This window comes from Eriocheir sinensis, chromosome 9 (assembly GCF_024679095.1).
Source record: "Eriocheir sinensis breed Jianghai 21 chromosome 9, ASM2467909v1, whole genome shotgun sequence".
In the NCBI taxonomy this organism is placed as follows: Eukaryota; Metazoa; Arthropoda; class Malacostraca; order Decapoda; family Varunidae; genus Eriocheir; species Eriocheir sinensis.
The window spans coordinates 1,026,162-1,047,284 of NC_066517.1; the positions used below are offsets into that span (position 1 = coordinate 1,026,162).

The 21,123-nt window shown below is 48.3% G+C and overlaps 1 protein-coding gene and 2 long non-coding RNA genes across 11 annotated transcripts in view; 1 reads left to right on the plus strand and 2 right to left on the minus strand.

Moving 5' to 3' along the window:
- The window catches only part of LOC126995804 (fasciclin-2-like), a 76,456-nt gene extending 55,684 nt beyond the window's left edge, over window positions 1-20,772 (plus strand). For 3 of the 9 annotated variants that reach the window (XM_050855649.1, XM_050855650.1, XM_050855651.1), the window contains exons 14-19: window positions 2,092-2,175; window positions 7,224-7,437; window positions 8,256-8,375; window positions 12,555-12,695; window positions 17,636-19,164; window positions 20,279-20,772. In XM_050855649.1, the coding sequence (XP_050711606.1) occupies window positions 2,092-2,175; window positions 7,224-7,437; window positions 8,256-8,375; window positions 12,555-12,695; window positions 17,636-19,115 (2,039 nt within the window). In that variant the 3' untranslated portion in view covers window positions 19,116-19,164; window positions 20,279-20,772. The remainder of the gene's footprint in view (window positions 1-2,091; window positions 2,176-7,223; window positions 7,438-8,255; window positions 8,376-12,554; window positions 12,696-17,635; window positions 19,165-20,278) is intronic. The other 6 variants (XM_050855652.1, XM_050855653.1, XM_050855654.1 and 3 more) reach the window with 6 other exon arrangements.
- LOC126995806 (uncharacterized) lies at window positions 8,385-12,548 on the minus strand. Its single transcript, XR_007750713.1, has 3 exons — window positions 10,867-12,548; window positions 10,639-10,714; window positions 8,385-10,561 (listed from the first exon to the last, which is right to left on the minus strand). It is a non-coding gene; the product is annotated as an uncharacterized LOC126995806 (long non-coding RNA).
- LOC126995805 (uncharacterized) lies at window positions 12,921-13,805 on the minus strand. The gene is made up of 2 exons (XR_007750712.1): window positions 13,244-13,805; window positions 12,921-13,116 (listed from the first exon to the last, which is right to left on the minus strand). It is a non-coding gene; the product is annotated as an uncharacterized LOC126995805 (long non-coding RNA).
- Window positions 20,773-21,123: the final 351 nt, after the last annotated feature.

Here is a 21,123-nt window from a genome sequence, read left to right on the forward strand (position 1 = left end):
GAACACTTCAACACTCAGCTCATGTCAGTGTGTCTCTGTGCCAACCCTCTCCCCAGAACACTTCAACACTCAGCTCATGTCAGTGTGTCTCTGTGCCAACCCTCTCCCCAGAACACTTCAACACTCATCTCATGTCAGTGCCTCTCCGTGCCAACCCTCTCCCCAGAACACTTCAACACTCAGCTCATGTCAGTGCCTCTCCGTGCCAACCCTCTCCCCAGAACACTTCAACACTCAGCTCATGTCAGTGCCTCTCCGTGCCAACCCTCTCCCCAGAACACTTCAACACTCAGCTCATGTCAGTCTCTCTGTGCCAACCCTCTCCCCAGAACACTTCAACACTCAGCTCATGTCAGTGTCTCTGTGCCAACCCTCTCCCCAGAACACTTCAACACTCAGCTCATGTCAGTGTCTCTGTGCCAACCCTCTCCCCAGAACACTTCAACACTCAGCTCATGTCAGTGTCTCTCTGTGCCAACCCTCTCCCCAGAACACTTCAACACTCAGCTCATGTCAGTGCCTCTCCGTGCCAACCTTCCGCCCCACCATTCTCCACTGTGCCGCATCATCTCTAAACTCAGCAGCCTCCCGTCCCTCCCACTCTCCCCTCGTCACTGATCCAGACTTCTGTACATACTCGTGTAAAAGGAGATTGCTGTTTATGATTTTTTAAGGCCAGGGTTAATTAAGGGTTGACTAACATGTGGAACTACTACTACTAAGGGCTTACTACCACTTCTGCCACCACTACAACAACAATATAACAACAACAATTACTACTACTACTACTGTTTTTTCGTCAGTCAAACCTGCCCTAGTCTTGGGGTGGTTTGACTTACACACAAGCAGCAGCCTTGACACCCCCTCTCTCCCTCCCCCACTAGTAGACCCTCCCCCCACCAGTAGACCCTCACTCCACCAGTAGACCCTCACCCCACCAGTAGACCCCCTCCCCCCACCAGTAGACCCTCACCCCACCAGTAGACCCTCACCCCACCAGTAGACCCCCTCCCCCCACCAGTAGACTCTCACCCCACCAGTAGACCCTCCCCCCACCAGTAGACCGTCAGCCACCAGTAGACCCTCACCCCACCAGTAGACTATCACCCCCACCAGTAGACCCTCACCCCACCAGTAGATCCTCCCCCCACCAGTAGACCCTCACCCCACCAGTAGATCCTCCCCCCACCAGTAGACCCTCACCCCACCAGTAGACCCTCACCCTCCCTGCCCCCTGCCCCAGCCTCAAGCAGCACACTGAGGCTCACCCACCACAGCCTTTCCCTGAGGTCACAACATGTACAGATGGAAGAAGGAAAAATACTACAGAAACTACTACTACTACTACTACTACCACTACTACTACTACCTATACCACCAGTACTACTACTATTACTACTACTTTTCTAAGGGGTTGAGTATATCACATCCCGAGTGGGTCAACAGCACGTGAGATCGACTTTTACGCGAGTATGTGTTGCAGTATTTTTGGGCCTTCCTCCCCTACATTTCCCTTTTAAATATGTGTGCTAGGTTTCCCTTCTTAAGGCAGTGCTGGCGGTGCTGTGTTGTGCCGGCAGCAGCCATGCACGCTGTACAGGCGAGCGCTGCGATGACCATTTTGCATGATATATTATTTAATGTTATGTGTCTGTGATGGTGTACCAGTGCCACTCTCTCCGTCACTTTGGGCCGCACCACAGCACAACGCACGGCCTCACACGTTTCCAAGCCAAAGGAGTCCCCAGGGTTGTTTGGTGTCCTGCAAGGCGCTGAAGGCTATACCAAAGCTTCCTGTATAGTGTGAAGTGGGTGCAGAGAAGCTAGCACTCACAAGGCTGCCATACAGGAGCCTCTATGGTCTGGTGCCTTGCAGAGAACCAGTAATCTTGGGGTGTTGTTTGGTTTGGGGGTGACAGAGTGAGCGGCTGCATTGGGGTGTGTGTCTGGCCCGGTGACCTGCAGCATATGTCATTTTCTAATTCTAGTCCTAAAGTGTGAGGCTGTTTTATTCCTCTGTATCACTGTCTTACTATCCCTGTGTCCTGCGGCAGTGTGGTGAGTGTGGGGTTTGTTCTGTGTGTGTTCCAGATCCCTCGGTACCAACAGGTAGCGGTTCGGGACCGTCTGTGCCGTTCAGTAGCGTTGCTCCCTCCACCACTGCCCTCGCCCACGGTACCTTTCTGCTTACTGTCTGCTGCTGCTGTCTTCTCTGTGTCCTCAGCGCTGCTACTATGCACTAGGCCCCCTCTGAGTCACTGCTATATGCCCAGGGTGTATATAGTGTGTACATTGTTAAGCCCATTCATTGCTAGAGTCAGCCTAAGTATAGAATGTTACTCATCCAGAGGCAGGCATGTTATCAAGAGCAGGTAGGCAGGGCGTTTAGTTTACACTTTTTTATTACCAATACTTTGGTAAGCCAACTCATTGACGCTCATTCAGTGTTTTGACATTTTTTTCGACAAGTCAGTCAATTGAACAGAATTTGAAATTACTTTAAAAGTTAGATTTGTTCATAGAAGTTTGTAATTATTGTAAATGACTGCTTCTAGGAAAAAAAGGATATATTTTTTATAAAGTTGGTTGCGCCAGACGTGCAGAGGCCGCACGGTGTACCTCGAACACAACCTTCCTTTGTTGAAGAGACGCTGCCGAGAGTAACTCCAACAAGTCAGATTCAGACGAACATTCCATAATGTTACTTGTTTATTTATTTTTGAGTTTCTGAGAGACTTTCTGAGTAAGTGTTGAGTGGACGTCGTCGGCTCAGGCTAGCACTCGGGTGAGCCGCAGCCCCGAGCCACAGCCCCAAAGTCTTCCCGGCAGGAGTTGTACAGACCAGCCTGTGTGTTGTGCGTGTATAGTCCACGCTGCACAGACACGCCGGCGGTGCGTTGTCACGGCGCAGCAGCCAAGGGTTCACTAGGCTATTATAACTGTGTTACCCGGTCTGGGCCGGACTCTTAGCTGTGGACCTTCCTTCTCCTCTGGCTTCTGAATTTTTATTTTTGTACAAAATACAGAAGCAAAAGGAGATAAAGAAATTTGTTACTAGTAATTGATTTTTTCTATAAAAAGTGATGTTTTTAATTGAAAGAAAATTGTAGTAATTTTCTAACTTGATTTTTGTGTGGCCTGTTGAGCCTCCAACACCTGGACAAATTGAATAGCAGGCCAATATTTTTTTCATCTATAACTGTTAGAAGCCATGTACCTTTGTGTTCTTTTTGCTAGCCTGTAATGTATATACACACTGTGCAACAACTACTTCACCCCTCGTGTACGGGGCAAGCAGCCGGGCAGGCTCGGAACAAATGCCAGGTTGACAATGTGGTGTTTTGTTCCTCACAGCGGAACCTTTTTTCATTAGATATTTACCAAAGTAGAGCCCAGAAACACACACACACACACACACACACACACACACACACACACACACACACACACTGGATATAATGTTTAAGCTGAGTGTGTCGGTGGTGTGATGGAGGTTGTAGTCTGCAGTGGTGGTGTGTCTCCACACAGGAAGAAAATATTAGGAAAATAGAATTGAGATGAGCAACAAAACTGGTGCCAAGGCAAGAGACATGACATGAGGAGAGACTGGAAGGACTGTGTTTGTTGACAGGGAGGAGAGGAGAGGTGATTGTAGTGTAGAAGGCAGTGAAGGAAATGTAAATGGTCACCAGGGATGACCTGTCATGGGGCACAGGAACACAAGAGGTCAAGGAAGGAATTGAGGAAGGCACAGTGCCTGAGAGCCATCAAGAAACTCAGCTCAATAAGGAGAAAGTCCAAGCCAGAGCCATTCATGGATTTAAAGCTAAACTTGATGAATTAATTTTGAGACAACCCACGACTGCCTGTGTACTGCAACTAGGTACACACACACACACACACACACACACACACACACCTGAGGTCAGTCCTGCTGTAACATTCCAGTGTTAATGATGAAACATGAGGAGGGGTTCTACCTTAGGATGAGTGTTTCCCTAGCTTGTGTTGCTGCCTTGTGAGCAGCCTGAGGCTGCCGGGTGTGGTGGTGGTGGTGGTATGCATGCCAAGGTTGCTGTGAAGCTTGACACACTGCCTCAGCACCATTGTTCACTGTACTAATGGGAGCATCCCGCCATGCTGGTAACTGCACTCGGTGAACTCCGCCACGTTTGTTACACACGGTGCTACGACGGTTGTGGGGAAATCCGTTTGATTCACTGACACAGCGAGACCTGTAATAACGATTTCCAGTCTTGCTGTTCAAACACTCCTGAGGCCAGCGAGCTGCTGCCGCCCACAGCCTTGGTGCAGGTACAGGACGTGTGCGGCCACTCAAGGCTCGGCTCCTCCTCGTGTTGCAATGGACGTTAGCACAACAAGTTTTTGGAAGTGAGACAAACATCCATTTATTGTGTCCTTGGTAATAATACACAACAAAAAAAGAACAAATTGTTTCTGTTCTCACAAACCTTGTAGTGTGTGGGTTTGTAGTGTGTTCCCTCAACTCACCCCGATTCACCCCACTCCGGCGCGGGGACGTCCTAGCAAACCCTTTGGGCCAGGATGTGCTAGCTGAAGCCTCCCAGTGGAGTCGTCCCTCAGTCTTGTTCACCATAAGCGGCTTGACTCACTCAGGCAGGATGTTTCAAAAGTAATAGTTGTTTGATTCTGATGGAGGTTCCTGCATGGAAAAGTACAGCCGTTTGCAGCCACACTTAACATGAGATTTTGAGAAGAGCCAAACTATTGACCTCTCACACTCCTTCACACTTCTGCTGCACTGACAGAGGAGAGTAAGCCAGGCAGCAAATTATTAACCTCTCATGTTCCCTGGAGGCACTGCACTGCTAGATTTTGGCGCCCAAGCCCACATATTTGACAAGGCTTTCGTAGGTGCTTTGTGTATTTCCGTGGGTGGTTTAGTGACCCTGGTGGTAGTTTGACCATTCTTCTGTACCTTGATCCTAAAATAACAGGCATTAGGACCCGATAGATCTCCTTTTTGGCCTTTGGAAATAGTTGATGTGAGAAGCGGAAGCTTCTAAAATTGCTGACCTAACCCACAAGAGGAATAAACAAATGACATAAAAGTACAGAGGTCTGAAAATCTACTTGAATACTCGAGAACAAAGTTGTACATAAAGACGCTTCTGTTGGAGCTGTCCGCACTCGTTTGATTTTTCCCCTCACGACCAGCAGAAAAAAGTAGTAATAATAGTAATAAACTTTTGACTAGGGCGCCGCGCTCAAGGAGTACGAAGGAGACGTGTTTTCCGTGTGTAACGATGTTCCATAGGCGTGTCTTTTTAGGGGGGGCTTCTTCTTGTGTATAATAAGCCTGGATCATTTCCCGTTTCCCTTATTCGCTACTGTACCTTTTGTTTCCTTTACTTTCCATTGTGGCATTTTTGGTTGTGTGTACATTCTTGGCGCTCCTCACAGCTGCTGCCTCTAACAACCTCTCTCTGTGGCTCCACTTCCAACCAGGAGTGAGTGTTCTGTGACCTATCTTTGGAGCAACCTCTAGCAACAAGTTCTAGTGATTCTGTATAGCTTTGCACCATGTATCTGTAGTCTTACCTCTTCCTCCTCCTCCTCCTCATGTTGTCCTACCCCATGTCAAAGATTTTCCCTCTCCCTCCTCCTCTTAATGTGCCTGGCATCCATTTGTCTGTAATCTGTGATCTGCGTCCATGTGTGTGTGTGTGTGTGTCCCTTTGTCCGTTGTGTAGCCTAATGCATGTCCAGCTGAGCATTGGAGGTAAGGTAATGTTAGAGGAGGGAGAAGCGTTGTGGTAGGGTCAGTGGATGGTTCTCAGCCCTTTCTGTACGTTGGGTTTCTCGCTGGCAAGAAAACGGATCACGGACAAATTGATGCTCGGCCTTCATTAACTTTCCAAGCCCTCACAGCGGAGCCCGGGTAAGGTTGGCCCTCACACTATCTCACTACTCCTGTCCATACTCCCTCACCCCTGTCCACACTGTCCACTCCCACATGCCTCCCTCCCCTGTGCCTGTCCCTACTAACCCCCTCCCAAGGCCCTCCCATCTGTGCCTGGATGGGCTGGTTCATGTTCACGCCTTCACACCTTTCCGAGGCCTTCCCGCCTGTGACTCTGGGCAGGTAGGGTGGGTGGTGGGCGGGTGGTGGGGCGGCCGGCCTCTCACCACGGCGCTCGGTCACCACCTCGCTGCGTCGGGACCCTCGGCCACTCAAGTGTAAGTCAGAGCGATGTCGTCATAAACGGATTTCCCTACATAAACTTGCCAGCTCATTAATTTGTTAGTGGATGTTAGTGCAATTTGTGTGTGACTCACCTCTCACTGAAGGCTGCTGTAACATGCCCCCTAATGTGTTGCTTACCCCAGTGGGCAGGAGGGTTTCCTGTGTATGTGCCGTGCCTGTGTGTTGAGTGTGCTTGTAGTAATACTAGAGTACGGCAGACTTACAAGCCACGGGATAACATGCATGCTCAGACATTTGGTAGACATTGACCCTCTCAGGGCGACCCATTGCACCTAACAAGTTCCCTCTGGCTCATCACCACAGCAGTAGATAAACAAAGAGGTGGAGAGTTCATGAAAGAAATACATAACACACACATTTGTTTTGCATTTAACTCCTAACACATTGTTGTGACCGGGAAGCTGTTCATGGCCAGGGACACACGTAGCGTCACGCTGGAGTGCGAGGTCTCTAGACAGAGCTGCAACTTAGCTTCACGCTGGAGTGCGACAGCCATAGACGGAGTTGCTTGTGCTGTTGTGTTGCTGCATCCCTTCCCAGCGCCTCGGCCGAGAGTGGTGCACGCCGTGTGGTGACAGCCGCCTTTCTTTGCCTCAAATTCTTTCACTCTGACAGCCTTGGTTCAGTGTGCTGCCGCCACAGTAATTATTTGGTAATCGTCAGTCAGTCATGACATGTTGATGAATAAAAATGTTCTTTTGCATCTATTTCTCACTAATTCAGTGTGCAGCCACCTCAGTAATTAATTGGCAGTCATCAATCAGCCATGGCAAGTTGGTCAATAAAAGTGTTCAGTTGCATAGATTTCTCACATGGGTCAAAATTTGCTAAGAGGAGGTGTCATGACATTAAGAGGCTGTTGCCACATTGGAGGCCCTTGGTGAGTTGCTGGGATGAGGCAAACAGGAGTAGTGGGCCTTGAACACCTATGCCCAACACCCAGAGGAGGCACTAATGAACGGTCTCCTCCCAGACCCCCACCCCGCCGTCCCCATGAGCCAGGACGGCCTGGGCACTGGCATCATCGTGGCCATTATCATCGTGGTGCTGGTGGTGGTGCTGGTGGTGCTGGACGCGAGCTGCTTCTTCACACGCAATGCCGGGCTCATCGCCACCATAGCCGGCAAGCGAGGCCACAAGGACAAGGACGGCAAGGAGGCCATGCTAGAGGATGGCAAGAACGCCAGGTACGTGCAGGGCTCCAGGGCTCACCTTGGGCTGGGGGGCTCAGGCGGGGTGCTTGGGGGGTTTGAGGGGGGAACGTTTTCTAAGTTCATGTTTAGGGATTCAACTTTTACATGGATGCTAGTTTTGTGGGGGTTACTACCACCACTACTACCACTACTACTGCTACTACTACTACTACTTTTCTATTTAATTTATCTTAATATAATTTTGTAGCCTTGCTAGAGTTGACTCTTCCACCCGTAGATGCTGTATTCTTAGTAGTACTTTGAATTATAAGAAAGCAATGCTGTATTTACCCCCGTCAACTCACCTCTCAAGTTTCAAGTGACTTCTTCCTTCAGCAGCACCTCAGCCCCTCCAGTGAGTGTCAAAAACATCTCTGACCCTGTCGTCAGGATGCTGTGAAGTGGGAAGCTGTGCCACTAATTTTTTGGTAATCAGCAATCAGTTATTAGATGCTGATGAAAAAACATGTATAAGACTGCATTCTCTATCTCCTGTGGGCAGAAACATGTCCAGAGAGCACGCCAGGCCCAGGCTATGGTGCTGGCGTGTCCACTGCCGAGACATAGCAGGGCAGCATCACTGGATTTGACACTCGCTGGATCAGGGCGTAAAAGCTGTACAGTACCCTCTATTCTTAAAATGACAGCCGGCCAGGTGTCTGCCAGGTGTTGTGTCCAGTCCTCCAGCTAACCTCTGGGCTGAGTCTGTGGTAGCCGTAGCAGCTTCAACTTGTGTTCTTATAACGGTAGACAGGCAGGCAGCGCTAGGTGTTGCTCCCCGCCCCTGTCACCCTCCCTCTCGCCTCCCCTAGTGCTGACACCTATAATGAAGAGTCTAGGGAAGATACCAAACCAGCTGACCAAAAACTCCCTGAGAAGGTGCCCCAAACTCCCACCAAGGAAAATTCTGAGATAAAATTGGAGAAAGAAACGTAAGGAAGGATATTGTTACCTCTTGGTGTTGGTTGTGCCTGGCCTCTGCTGTGTGTGTGTGTGTGTGTGTGGTGAGCATGGAATGACACTGCATGGCTTGTAATTCTGTTATTGCAGAGTCCTAAATAACTAGACAGCCATAAAAGCATAGGGAGTGTGCAGGAGGCCGGTAGTCCTGTACAAGGCAGCTCCTGTAAACCTGACCCACCTTAATCGCCTCCCATGAGCTTATCTAAACCCTCCCCCCAATGAAAGGCGAGGGCTCAAGGGCAACAAAAAGTGTGAAAAAAAAATGTTACTCGCCGCTCCCTTAATAGACAAAAATAAAGAGTAGCCAAAAGAGAGGTCAATTTCGGGTGGAGGCATGTATTGTATTGGCGCTCCCCACAGCCAGGCCTGCTCCACTCATCCACCACTCTATTAGTAAGCCAATTCTTGCCTCTGCCTTTGTTGAATCTGAATCTGTCCCACTTAACCCATCACTCCGTGTCCTGTCCGGCGCTCTTACCACGGACACTTATTAGCCTTTAGACGGCGGCAGTATTTGAAGAGCAGCTGCCCCCAAAATGAATGGTCAATATATAGTCACTGCCGACCTTAGGACCGTAGCAAAAATATAGTTACGCCACATAATGGATGTTTTAACTAAAGTCTGTATATAAATTCTACTGCAGTCTGGAAGTGTTGTTATATTTCTGCCATACAAAACTGACTGACTAAAGTTTGGACCATCTATATAGAGTTCTACCACCATCTAAGGGTTAATTTCAGCCTCATTAAAGCCTTCAAGCATTGGTATTTCCTCTGCAAGTTCCAGGGAGCTGCATGTTACTAATGGTGGCCCTCAGTGGATGGACCAATACAGGGAAAGGTTGTCAGTTGTGTTTGCTGACATTTTTCTTATTTTTTGGTGGAACAAACCAAGCAGGCGTGTAGTTGAGGCAAACAGCTGAATGTTTTTAATGGAGGTCAAATGTACCTATGAACGGGAAGGGAATGTGGTGACTAACCCTTCCTCTGGAGCTGCCGTGTGTGGGCCGTCTGTCTGGCCTCATGTAGTCTCCTCAGCCTTGTGTGTCCTTGTGTTGATGTGAAGCCCACAGCATCGGTTGGGTACTTTGAGGCGAGTGGTGATTGTCCCGAGGCCTTGAGCGGCACAGGAATATTGTACTTAACCAGGTAGCAGCGACGGGCCAAATTCGTGGCTTTACCGTGTAGCAGCGACGGGCTGAATTTGTGCCATGATATCAACCCCCCAAAATAGATGATACATAATCTGATCACAAATGCTTTGATATATATTATGAAATGGTTTGTGTGAGGGGTGATTTTTTCTCATTTTTCTCACTTGGAGGGACCATTAAGAAACATGATCCCCGCTGCTACCGGGTTAAGAGTTGCTGCCAGGCTGTATGAGTCTTGCTTGACCTGTGCTGCCCTCCAGTGCTCTTCTTGGCCACAGTCACTCAAGTTAGGTTTCATTAATGATTGGACAGCATGTGGGTGACTCTCTAGCTTTTTCCACCAGTTAACCCGTCCTCTGCGATTGGCATGGATTTGGTCTTCATTGGTAGACTGGTAACAAATAATCCCAGGTCTTTCTCTGCCTCTGTGGTGGATAGTGGAGTGTTTCCCACGTGGTATTGCATTGGTATGCTAGATTTTCCCTCGCAATGTGCAGGACTTTACATTTTTCTTCATTGAATTTTAGCAGCCACTTTTTGTTCCATTCCTGTAGCTTGGTGAGGTCTGACTGTAGGAAATCCGCAGCCAAGGGGTTAAGTTAGGCTTCATTAGTGGTCTGGACAGCATGTGGATAACTTTCTAATTTTTTCCACCAGTTAAACACTTAGCCTCTTTTAACTTTTAACTTTTACATGAGTGCTGATGTGATGATTCCTGCAGCAAGCTTGCCGCCACGTTTTGTGAGTCAAGGATTGTTCAAGTTAGTGACCCTCTGCCTCTGCCTGACCCCCACCCCCCCACAGGAGATGAAGACACTTGTTTAACATAATTTCATGGCAGCAACACACCTCATTCCTGCCTGACCCCCGCCCCCCACAGGAGATGAAGACACTTGTTTAACATAATTTCATGGAAGCAACACACCTCATTCCTGCCTGACCCCCACCCCCCACAGGAGATGAAGACACTTGTTTAACATAATTTCATGGAAGCAACACACCTCATTCCTGCCTGACCCCCACCCCCCCACAGGAGATGAAGACACTTGTTTAACATAATTTCATGGAATCAACACACCTCATTCCTGCCTGACCCCCACCCCCCACAGGAGATGAAGACACTTGTTTAACATAATTTCATGGAAGCAACACACCTCATTCCTGCCTGACCCACACCCCCTACAGGAGATGAAGACACTTGTTTAACATAATTTCATGGAAGTAACACACCTCATTCCTGCCTGACCCCCATCCCCTACAGGAGATGAAGACACTTGTTTAACATAATTTCATGGAAGTAACACACCTCATTCCCTCCATTCATGGCCGTGCATCACTGTGGCGTTGTAACAAGCCGGCTTACACTCGCCTGTGGCTTAGGCCGTGCAAGGTGTAGCCTGAGCCCTGCCTCCACTCACCCTCCAGGGCAGCATCTGCTTAGACAAATTCCTTTTACTCATGTGGTTATCAGCAGGGTTTAGGTTGTCTCTGTCTAAGGAAAGGTGAGCCGCGAACACCCAGCACCCCACCGCGCTCCTGTAAGTGAGGGCCGTCAGGGTACACTCACAGTCCTACGAGAGACTTGACACCTCACTAAAAAGTCTGTAAAGGAATAAAAAAAACTCACAAAGAAGAATGAAGAAAAAAATAAGCTCAGCCTAACTTGGAGAGATGGGAAGTTTGCATCATGGAGTAGGGGCTGAGAACAGGAAGGGGACTTAGGCCACACCAGGCAGATACTGTTTTATTTATTTTTATTTTTTTTTATTTTTTATTTTTTATTACAGGAAGCAACTCAAGGGCAACAAAAAGAAAGTGTGGAAAAAAAAGCCCACTAATCGCTGCTGATAACAGATGGCAACCCAAGTAACAGAGTGGCAGGCAAGTTATTATAGAGGTCAGAGCAGACATTGAGCCAGGGGGAGAGATGGCACTAGAGCATTTACCGGAGTGGGACGGACCACAGTAACACTATAGTCTTTCAAATGTGTCGAGGCCAGTCTGGCGTAGGCTCCCACGGGTCCATTCCTCCCCTCTGCTCTGCCACACAGTCCCAACACCTATCTCTTCCTCTCATATGTAAGCTATAGGTAACATATGAGAGGAAAAAATAGGTGTTGGGACTGTGTGGCAGAGCAGAGGGGAGAAATGGACCTGCAGGAGCCAACGCCCAGACAGACTCGACAATTTGGTTTCACTATAGACAGAGAGAGGTGGAGGATGTTGGGAAAGGTCCTTGGTCCATATTCTAAGACGTATCAGACTACCATCACGACCATTTCTCAAGGCCACACCACAGAGAAGATTAACTGGGTCTTCATGGCTGGTTTTTCCGTTCAAGGTGCAGAGGTCGTGTAAAACCATCACTGCCATCACAAAACGGTTCATGAAAATCTCGGCAAATTCCATGAGGGGGGCTTTTCAAACGGGAACTGAGGTGATGACATGTTTAACCCGGTACCAGCGACGGGCCAAATTTGTGTCTTTACCGTGTAGCAGCGACGGGCCAAATTTGTGTCTTTACCGTGTAGCAGCGACGGGCCAAATTTGTGTCTTTACCGTGTAGCAGCGACGGGCCAAATTTGTGTCTTTACCGTGTAGCAGCGATGGGCCAAATTTGTGCCATGATATAAACCCCCCAAAATAGATGATACATAAGTTGATCACAAATGCATTGATATATATTATGGAATGGTTTGTGTGAGGGATGATTTTTTCTCATTTTTCTCGCTTGGAGGGACCATTAAGAAGCATGATCCCCGCTGCTACCGGGTTAAAAATACTAGCTTATGTGCTGCAGTGAACTAGTAGAGGCTGAAGATGATGATGATGATGAGGAGGAGGGGGAGAAGGAGCAAGAGGAAAATGGTGATGAGTGAAAAATACCAAAACTTGCTTCAGTCAGCCAGTCAGAAATGTGCCGCCAGGAAGGGTGTGAGCGAGCGAAGTGTGGTTCTTGCGACTTAACTTACACTCCTTCCCCTCCGGCCCCAGCGAGGACATCCAGGAAGGGAACGGCCAGATGAAGACCCAGAAGGAGGACCCCGATGACCTCAAGAAGCCAGAGCCAGAGGAGGACACCAACAAGAAGGTTGAGTCCACGGAGCCCTCAGAGACCACCCCCATGATAAAGAGGTAAGCCTGCCTCCTCCGACCTCCCTTCCGGCCTCGCGTTCTCTGTTCTTTTGTCCAGAGCATCGTCAAGCGGACTTTTTGATGTGTTTGTTGTTGGTGTTTTTCTGCCCATGATCTGCCTCCCTTGATGTGAAAAGAAAAAAAAGTGGTGTTTGTGATGTAGTGTGTGTGGGTCGGTGTTTGTGGCATGGTGTTTGTTCTCTGTCTGCCAGTGTTAGTGTTAGCCTTCCTCCTATAGCCCTGTTTGTTATGCATTCTTCAGTGTTTGTGACTCGGTGTTTGTCCCCCCCAAAAAGTGCTGTTTATGATGTAATGAGTGTGGGTCGGTGTTTGTGGCGTGTTTGTTCTCTCTGTCTGCCAATGTTAGTGTTACCCTTCCTCCTATAGCCCTGTTTGTTATGTGGAATTCAGTGTTTGTGACCTTGTGTTTGTTCCCATTACTGTTTGCCTCCTTTAGAGTACTGTTTGTTTGTTTGTTCCTCTTCCTATGTTACTGTCAGCCTCCCTCCTATTGCCCTGTTTGTTATGTGGAATTCCATGTTTGTGACCTTGTGTTTGTTCCCATTACTGTTTGCCTCCTTCAGAGTACCGTTTGTTTGTTTGTTTGTTCCTCTTCCTATGTTACTGTTAGCCTTCCTCCTATAGCCCTGTTTGTTGCATTCTTCAGTGTTTGTGGCTTAGTGTTTGTCCTCGCTTTCCTCTTCCTATGTTATTGTAAGCCTCCCTCCTATGGCCCTGTTTGTTGCATTCTTCAGTGTTTGTCCTCGCTTTCCTCTTCCTATGTTATTGTAAGCCTCCCTCCGATGGCCCTGTTTGTTGCATTCTTCAGTGTTTGTGGCTTAGTGTTTGTCCTCGCTCCCTCTTCCTATGTTATTGTAAGCCTCCCTCCGATGGCCCTGTTTGTTGCATTCTTCAGTGTTTGTGGCTTAGTGTTTGTCCTCGCTCCCTCTTCCTATGTTATTGTAAGCCTCCCTCCGATGGCCCTGTTTGTTGCATTCTTCAGTGTTTGTGGCTTAGTGTTTGTCCTCGCTTTCCTCTTCCTATGTTATTGTAAGCCTCCCTCCGATGGCCCTGTTTGTTGCATTCTTCAGTGTTTGTGGCTTAGTGTTCGTCCTCACTTTCCTCTTCCTATGTTATTGTAAGCCTCCCTCCTATGACCCTGTTTGTTGCATTCTTCAGTGTTTGTCCTCGCTTCCTCTCCCTATGTTATTGTAAGCCTCCCTTCTATGGCCCTGTTTGTTGCATTCTTCAGTGTTTGTCCTCGCTTCCTCTCCCTATGTTATTGTAAGCCTCCCTTCTATGGCCCTGTTTGTTGCATTCTTCAGTGTTTGTCCTCGCTTCCTCTCCCTATGTTATTGTAAGCCTCCCTTCTATGGCCCTGTTTGTTGCATTCTTCAATGTTTGTCCTCGCTTCCTCTTCCTATGTTATTGTAAGCCTCCCTCCTATGGCCCTGTTTGTTGCATTCTTCAGTGTTTGTCCTCGCTTCCTCTCCCTATGTTATTGTAAGCCTCCCTCCTATGGCCCTGTTTGTTGCATTCTTCAGTGTTTGTCCTCGCTTTCCTCTTCCTATGTTATTGTAAGCCTCCCTCCTATGGCCCTGTTTGTTGCATTCTTCAGTGTTTGTCCTCGCGTCCTCTCCCTATGTTACTGTTTGCCTTCCTTCCTGTAGTTCTGCTTGTCATGTGGTGAGTGGGTCAGTGTTAGCAGCTTGGCATTTGTAGTCCTGGTCTTAGAGGGTCAACTTTTACTCAGGACCTTTGCATGGGTGTGTGAGGGGACAGTATTTGCAAGACAGCTTTATGTTGCAGCTTCTGATGTGTGGTATGACATGTTTCTGTGTGTGTGTGTGTGTGTGTTCAACCTCTAAGGCCCAGTCATCCGTCTGTCGTCTACGCTCGTGTGAAAAGTTAGATGTCTTTTAGTTATTTATAAAAGGCCAAGTTTAGGCGTCAACTTTACATGGTACTACTTTTATGGGAAGTTACTACTACTACTACTTCTACTACTTTGTCTACTACTACTACTACTACTATTATGTCTGCTACTACTACTACTTTTTTAGGTTAGACTTATTTCTCCATCAAATCTACGGCCTGGGTTGGGGTTGGCTTTCACACAAGGACGTACAGCACCTGTTTACTAGCTTGCAAAATTGTATCTGTACGTTTTGCCAATTGTTCTCATGATGTAAGAAAAAGGAAAGACAGAGCACCTTGAAGTTCATCAATTCACTGCATGCGACAGAAAATTCCGACCTGAAGCCGCCTGTCACTGAGGTTGTTGTATTTATTATTATTATTTTTTAACTGTAAAAGAAGCAGTTCAATGGCAGAAAAATATTAGATGAAAAAGCCCACTAGTAACTGCTCCGATAAAAAGGTGTATGGAGGAGTTACATGTATGTAGAGTTCTTGCTGCATGAATATAAGAACTTTGTGATTGATTGATGTTGCAGCCCAAGTGTGATTCACCAAATTGATGCATAGTGATTCTGAACTACTAAATGTGTCGCTAGCTCTGTGTGTGTGTGTGTGTGTGTGTGTGTGCTGGGGCCTGTCTGTCTGTGTGTGTGTGTGCTGGGGCCTGTCTGTCTGTGTGTGTGTGTGCTGGGGCCTGTCTGTCTGTGTGTGTGTGTGCTGGGGCCTGTCTGTCTGTGTGTGTGCTGGAGCCTGTCTGTGTGTGTGTGTGTGTGTGTGTGCTGGAGCCTGTCTGTCTGTCTGTGTGTGTGTGTGTGTGTGTGTGTGTGTGTGTGTGTGTGTGTGTGTGTGTGTGTGTGTGTTGGAGCCTGTCTGTCTGTGTGTGTGTGTGTGTGTGTGCTGGAGCCTGTCTGTCTGTGTGTCTGTGTGTGTGTGTGTGCTGGAGCCTGTCTGTCTGTGTGTGTGTGTGTGTGTGTGTGTGTGTGTGTGTGTGCTGGGGCCTGTCTGTCTATGTGTGTGTGCTGGAGCCTGTCTGTCTGTGTGTGTGTGTGTGTGTGTGTGTGTGTGTGTGTGTGTGTGTGTGTGTGTGTGTGTGTGTGTATAAGGGTGGTGTGTGTGCTGGGGCCTGTCTGTCTATGTGTGTGTGCTGGAGCCTGTCTGTCTGTCTGTCTGTGTGTGTGTGTAAGGGTGGTGTGTGTGGTGGGACCTGTCTTGTCTGTGTGTGTGTGTCTAAAGGTGGTGTGTGTGGGGCCTGGCCTCTCCGCACCCCACTCACTTTGCTTCTAATAACTATCACTCACATCATTTATATATATATGCTCTCCTGAAGTGTATCTCCCTCTCCCATGATACTCCTCTTAGCAAAAAAAGCCCAGAAATACCCAGGTGTACCTCTCACAGACTCTCCATCTCACTCACTCCTCCATGGTTCACTTCCCTCTCACTTCACCATAACACTCCTAGCTCACTCCTTCTCCATCTCACTCACTCATCCATACATGCACTTTTCCATGGTTCATCTCCCTCTCTTTTCACCATAACACTCCCACCTCACTCTCACACCAAGGAAATGGCATCAAAATAAAAATAAATGGAAAAAATCAATGTTAAGTCACTCACCTGGACCCTGATAACCACTCCCACCTGTGCCTCCCTCCCTCCCTCCATCTCCCATTCCTCACCTTCCTCTCCCCCATACATGTACTCACAATGCCCATCTTCTCACTTCTCCCAGAAAAAGTCTTTGTTCTGAACTTTTTGCTGTATAGTTTATGGCATTGTAGCACTTCCCAGTGTTCACATAGAAGTTATAACCTGCACAGTGACTCCATTGCTCAAGTTTTCAAAAGGTCAGAAAGGATGAGTGACGTGATATTCACGAGTCACTTACACAAGGAGAAAAGATGTAAGGACCTGCATGATGGGTACCAGGTCAGGCTGAAGAAGGAAACCAGCAAGCATTGGTGTACAAACGGGTTGATGAATAAGTAGACAAACCTTCTTTCTTTCTTTTTTCAGTAATTATCACTCTCTTCACTCCTGTGTGTTGGTGTAAAATGTGTTGTATTTACTCATCTGTCATTTGTATCCTTGTGGGTGTGAATGCATCAAGGTAACATGTAGGTATGTGGCCTGGCAGAGAGAGGCAGCCAGGCTGTTGTCACCATGTGGGGAGTGTTGTTGCCTGGGGTGCCGGGCAGACTGTGCCAGCGCCAGGCCTGGGACAACCTGTGGGTGTTTGTCTGAACGCAGTAAATGCAAAAAGTGGAGGTTTGTCTGAAGCTGACTGACATGTGTGAAGTTTTCATTCAAATTTTAATGCAATGAAGTTTTTTAAAGATGAGCCTCATGCTCTAGACATCAGCATAAGTATAGCAGCATTGTGAACACAACCAAGTAACAGCTCAGTGGTGTTGCTCTGCTTCATTGTCACTGTCAGTCAGCTGCTGCCACAAGCCCCCACAGGCGCACACTGAGTGGCCGGTGTGCTCATGTGGTGAACTATCTTTGTGGGATTTTCTCGTCCGTCGCTGTACGTGTGTTCGTACTCTGTAGTCAATAAGTTTGCTGTGGTAGAAAGAAAAAAACTTGTTCCTTTTTAAGGATCTTGTCAAAACTAGAAAGTCTTCACAAGTTTTTTTTGCTTGAAAGCCATGGTTCTCAGCGTGCCTCGGCCCAGCGAGCCGCGGCACAGTAACAGTGTGGCCACGCCCCCTCCTTAGCACTGGGGCAGAGGGGGCAGCGACAGCCTGGCCTCAAGTGTTTCATACTAAACAGTTTTGATAAATTACTGTACCAGCAGCCAGCCAGTATTTCACTTTGAACTTTGAATCATACAAACAAAATTTTTAAATGAAGTAATTATATCCTGCACCTCTTACTTGTCATTTATAACTGAACATATCCTGGACCACCAAAACAGTAACTCTGGACCACCAGAGGTCCATGGACCAGCAGCTGAGAACCATATATACATATAAATACTTTTTGTTAGTTGAAGGATTTTGTAACCAAAATTTCAGACGTCCCTTAGCCAGCCCTGACATGCCGTGGCAGCAAGCCGTCTTGACCCGGAGAGCCGCCAGTCAGGACAGTTTGCGGGACACACCTGAGGACATACAGCTGCAGCCTAGAAGCAACCGCCCCACCAAGCCACCACCTCGTATACCACCAAGACCTAAGTCCGCTAGACCTGTGGTTGTCGATGTACTGAGGAAAGGGGAAGACAAGGGAGATCCTCACCCCATAAGAGGCGTCAGGCCTGAGAGAGGGGTCAGTAGTAATGTGAGGAATTTAGCTTTGATCAGCAAAAGTTCTCCAGAGCTGGACCAGTTCTTTGATGATTTATCATCATACGATGATTCACTGTATGCAAAAGTCACTAATGGGGATGACCTAAGTGCTTCATCCCGAGGCGCCACGCCACTTCCTCCTCCCTTGCCTCTTCGGAACTCAGCCAGCCAAGACTTGCTCCTCAGCCAGAGTCAGGAAATGCTCTCGGCTGTGCGGCCATCCGGCAGCCGTGATGAGCTAATTGCACTTGGCCTTGCTCCGGCTTCTTCACGTGGCGGTGATTTGCCCGGCCCAGCACCCCGGACTGTGAAGGACAGCCGTGGCAGCAAAGATGCCCCCGGATCAGGGAGAGAAGAGCCCTCCCAGACAGCCAGGCCACAGCGCCATCCCAGGAACATGGATGCACGCGCCCCTCCCCGGACCCTCAGCCACGATCCTCCCAGTGCCTTTCCTGTGGCCATGGCCAAAGAAATGTCCACCCAGGCTGCTCCAAGGTCTGGTCACAGGCCAGGTAGCAGAGAGCCGTTTCATGCTGGGAATGCAGAATCCAACTCCTTGAGAAAAAGCAGCGAAGAATTGAATGGTGAACTTGGAACACGGCCATCCGTGTTTAGCAACACTGAAATGCTTCAAAACTTGTCCAGAGTGGTGCAAGCCAGTATGAATTCTGGCAGGCCTCGCAAAACTCCCAGCATATCCTCCAACAGCACCCTGTACCAGCCAGCGGACACAGCCCACCAGCACTACCCGACACAGACAGCATTCAAGATAGCACCGTATGCCACCCCGGGCAGCCCAGCCGCACCACTGCCATCCCCAGGCTCTCCTCACGCCTCCTGGAGTCCTGAGATGCAGCCGCCCAAAACAAGAAGTAACAACCACGCAATGCCTAGCACTGCGACGCACAGAAGTGAGCGGCCGGGTGTCCCGGCTCCCCGTCATGCTGTGCCGCGCCTCACAGCCCAGGGGGTAGAGGAGAAGGGCCTCCAGAGAGTCACCAACTTGCATTTCAGAGACTTTCTTCAGCAGCCCAGCCACAGCCTCAGCATGGACCACCTGGATGGCCCCATGGATGGTGAATACCCCCCTGGTGCCCAGCAGCCCCTGGAGCGCCGGCCACCCCCCATACCCACGGCCAAGTCCCTCAGCAGCTTACTGGACAGCTCCAGCAGCAGCCTGCGGGCTTACGGGCAGCCCACGCTTCTCTAGGAGTTTGCATGCTGGGTGGTAGGACAGATGACTCCCCAAGTGGTAGCAGGTTAGCAGTGCGTGGTGTGTCCGTCCTGTGTCCCCATTGTCGAGGCTGGGACGCCTTGTGGCAGAACAACAGCACTGGCTGCCTCCTTCACCAGGCTCATCACTATCACCGTCACTATCATTATTCATGCTGTGATGATACTCAATAACCCATCATTCAGGTCTGGCATTATTCTCCTTCTCTCTTGCCTGCATCTGTTGCACGTTTACTTATTTAGGAGAGGAAGTCACCCGGTGCTTGGCAGCCTAGCACTCGGCTTGGTGCCTCCTTGACGCAGTGGTTGGCATACGTAGCTGTGGATCCTTGGACAAAGGTTCACATCCCATCCTGGGCAGTCAGTGTGCAGCCCAAGCTTTCATCCATCCCTTGGGGCTGAATGACATGTGGATCCCTGGGGAAACCTTTGTGTGTGTTGATATGATGTATATCTACTCATCATCTTATCAGATTTAATCATCATCATCATCAGCAGCCATAAAATTCCACTGCAGGACAAAAGCCTTTTTCAATATCCTCCAACTCTCTCTGTCTGATGTCAGTATACTCCGCCCTGCTCTGGCAAATGATTGAATTTAATTCCTCAGACTGGTTCTCTGTCCACTGTATTATCCTGTTTTATATTGGGAATCTCATTTGACAGTTGGTCTCTGCCTTCTCTTTCATTTAGTATCCAGTAAGGTACACCATCAGGGCCTGGGGCCAGGCCAGGCACTCCCCTCCACTCCACAGGTGTATTAGTGTGTGTATGTGTGTGTTCTATCATGTGTTTGAATCAAGTCTCAGGAAGTGCCATGTGCAGTGGCTCTGGTGCACTGGTTTTATGAAGAGCCTAACTGAGCCCTTTAGAATCCCAAGGCTATGATGCCTGTTGTTAAAGTCTGACATATTTGTACATCCCTTGAGCTACTTTTATGTAATACAGTTTTGATCTCATGTAGATAACTTTGCTGGCTAGTCACACATCCACCAGACAGAGACACTGCACAGACCTGGTAGCTGACAGTCTTTATTTTGGTGATTCCCAAGGGCTCTGTTAGGGCGGTGTGTGGCATGAACAGATACTAAACCCTTTGTTCCATGTGTGCCTGCTCCCTAACACTCCGCCTTCCCACAGTGACCAGGAGAAGGAGGACGTGAAGAAGGAAGAGGACCTCAAGAAGAGTGACTCCAAGAACAGCATCACCAAGGACTCGCCCGTGTAGGCCAGCTGCTGGCAGTCTCTGTGAGGTGCAGTGCTGTAGGAGTACTCTGTGGGATGGACAAGTGCTGGATATTCAGTGAAGGGAAGTGCAGTCAGTCTTGTGCAGTATGTAGGCACGCTGTGATTGGTGGAAGACTTTAATGAACACTAAGTGAAGGCTCATTGGCTGTCTGGTCCCTGAGTCGGGCCAGTGTGTTCCCCGCAACAAGGACGGACAGGTCTGCCGAGGGTCGTCTCCCCCCAACTATGCTTGAGTAAAGTTGTCGCCTTATGTGAGGTGGGGAGAGTTTGTAGCTTTGTTACACTCCAGTGCTTGGCAGGGCTGTGTGTGTGTGTGTGTGTGTGTGTGTGTGTGTGTGTGTGTGTGTGTGTGTGTGTGTGTGTGTGTGTGTGTGTGTGTGTGTGTGTGTGTGTGTGTGTGTACCTAGTTGTGATGTACATGAAGCAAGCTACACTTCAAGGGTCCTGTATCCAAATCTCAGTTTATCAAGCTTAGCTTTAAATCCATGTATCTCTGTGTGTGTGCGTGTGTGTGTGTAAGATAATACAGCAATCTGATTTTTTTCCAATATTAGGCTTAACAAACTATATATATATATATATATATATATATATATATATATATATATATATATATATATATATATATATATATATATATATATATATATATATATATATATATATATATATATATATATATAGAGATATATATATATAGATATATATATAGACACACACATATATATATATATATA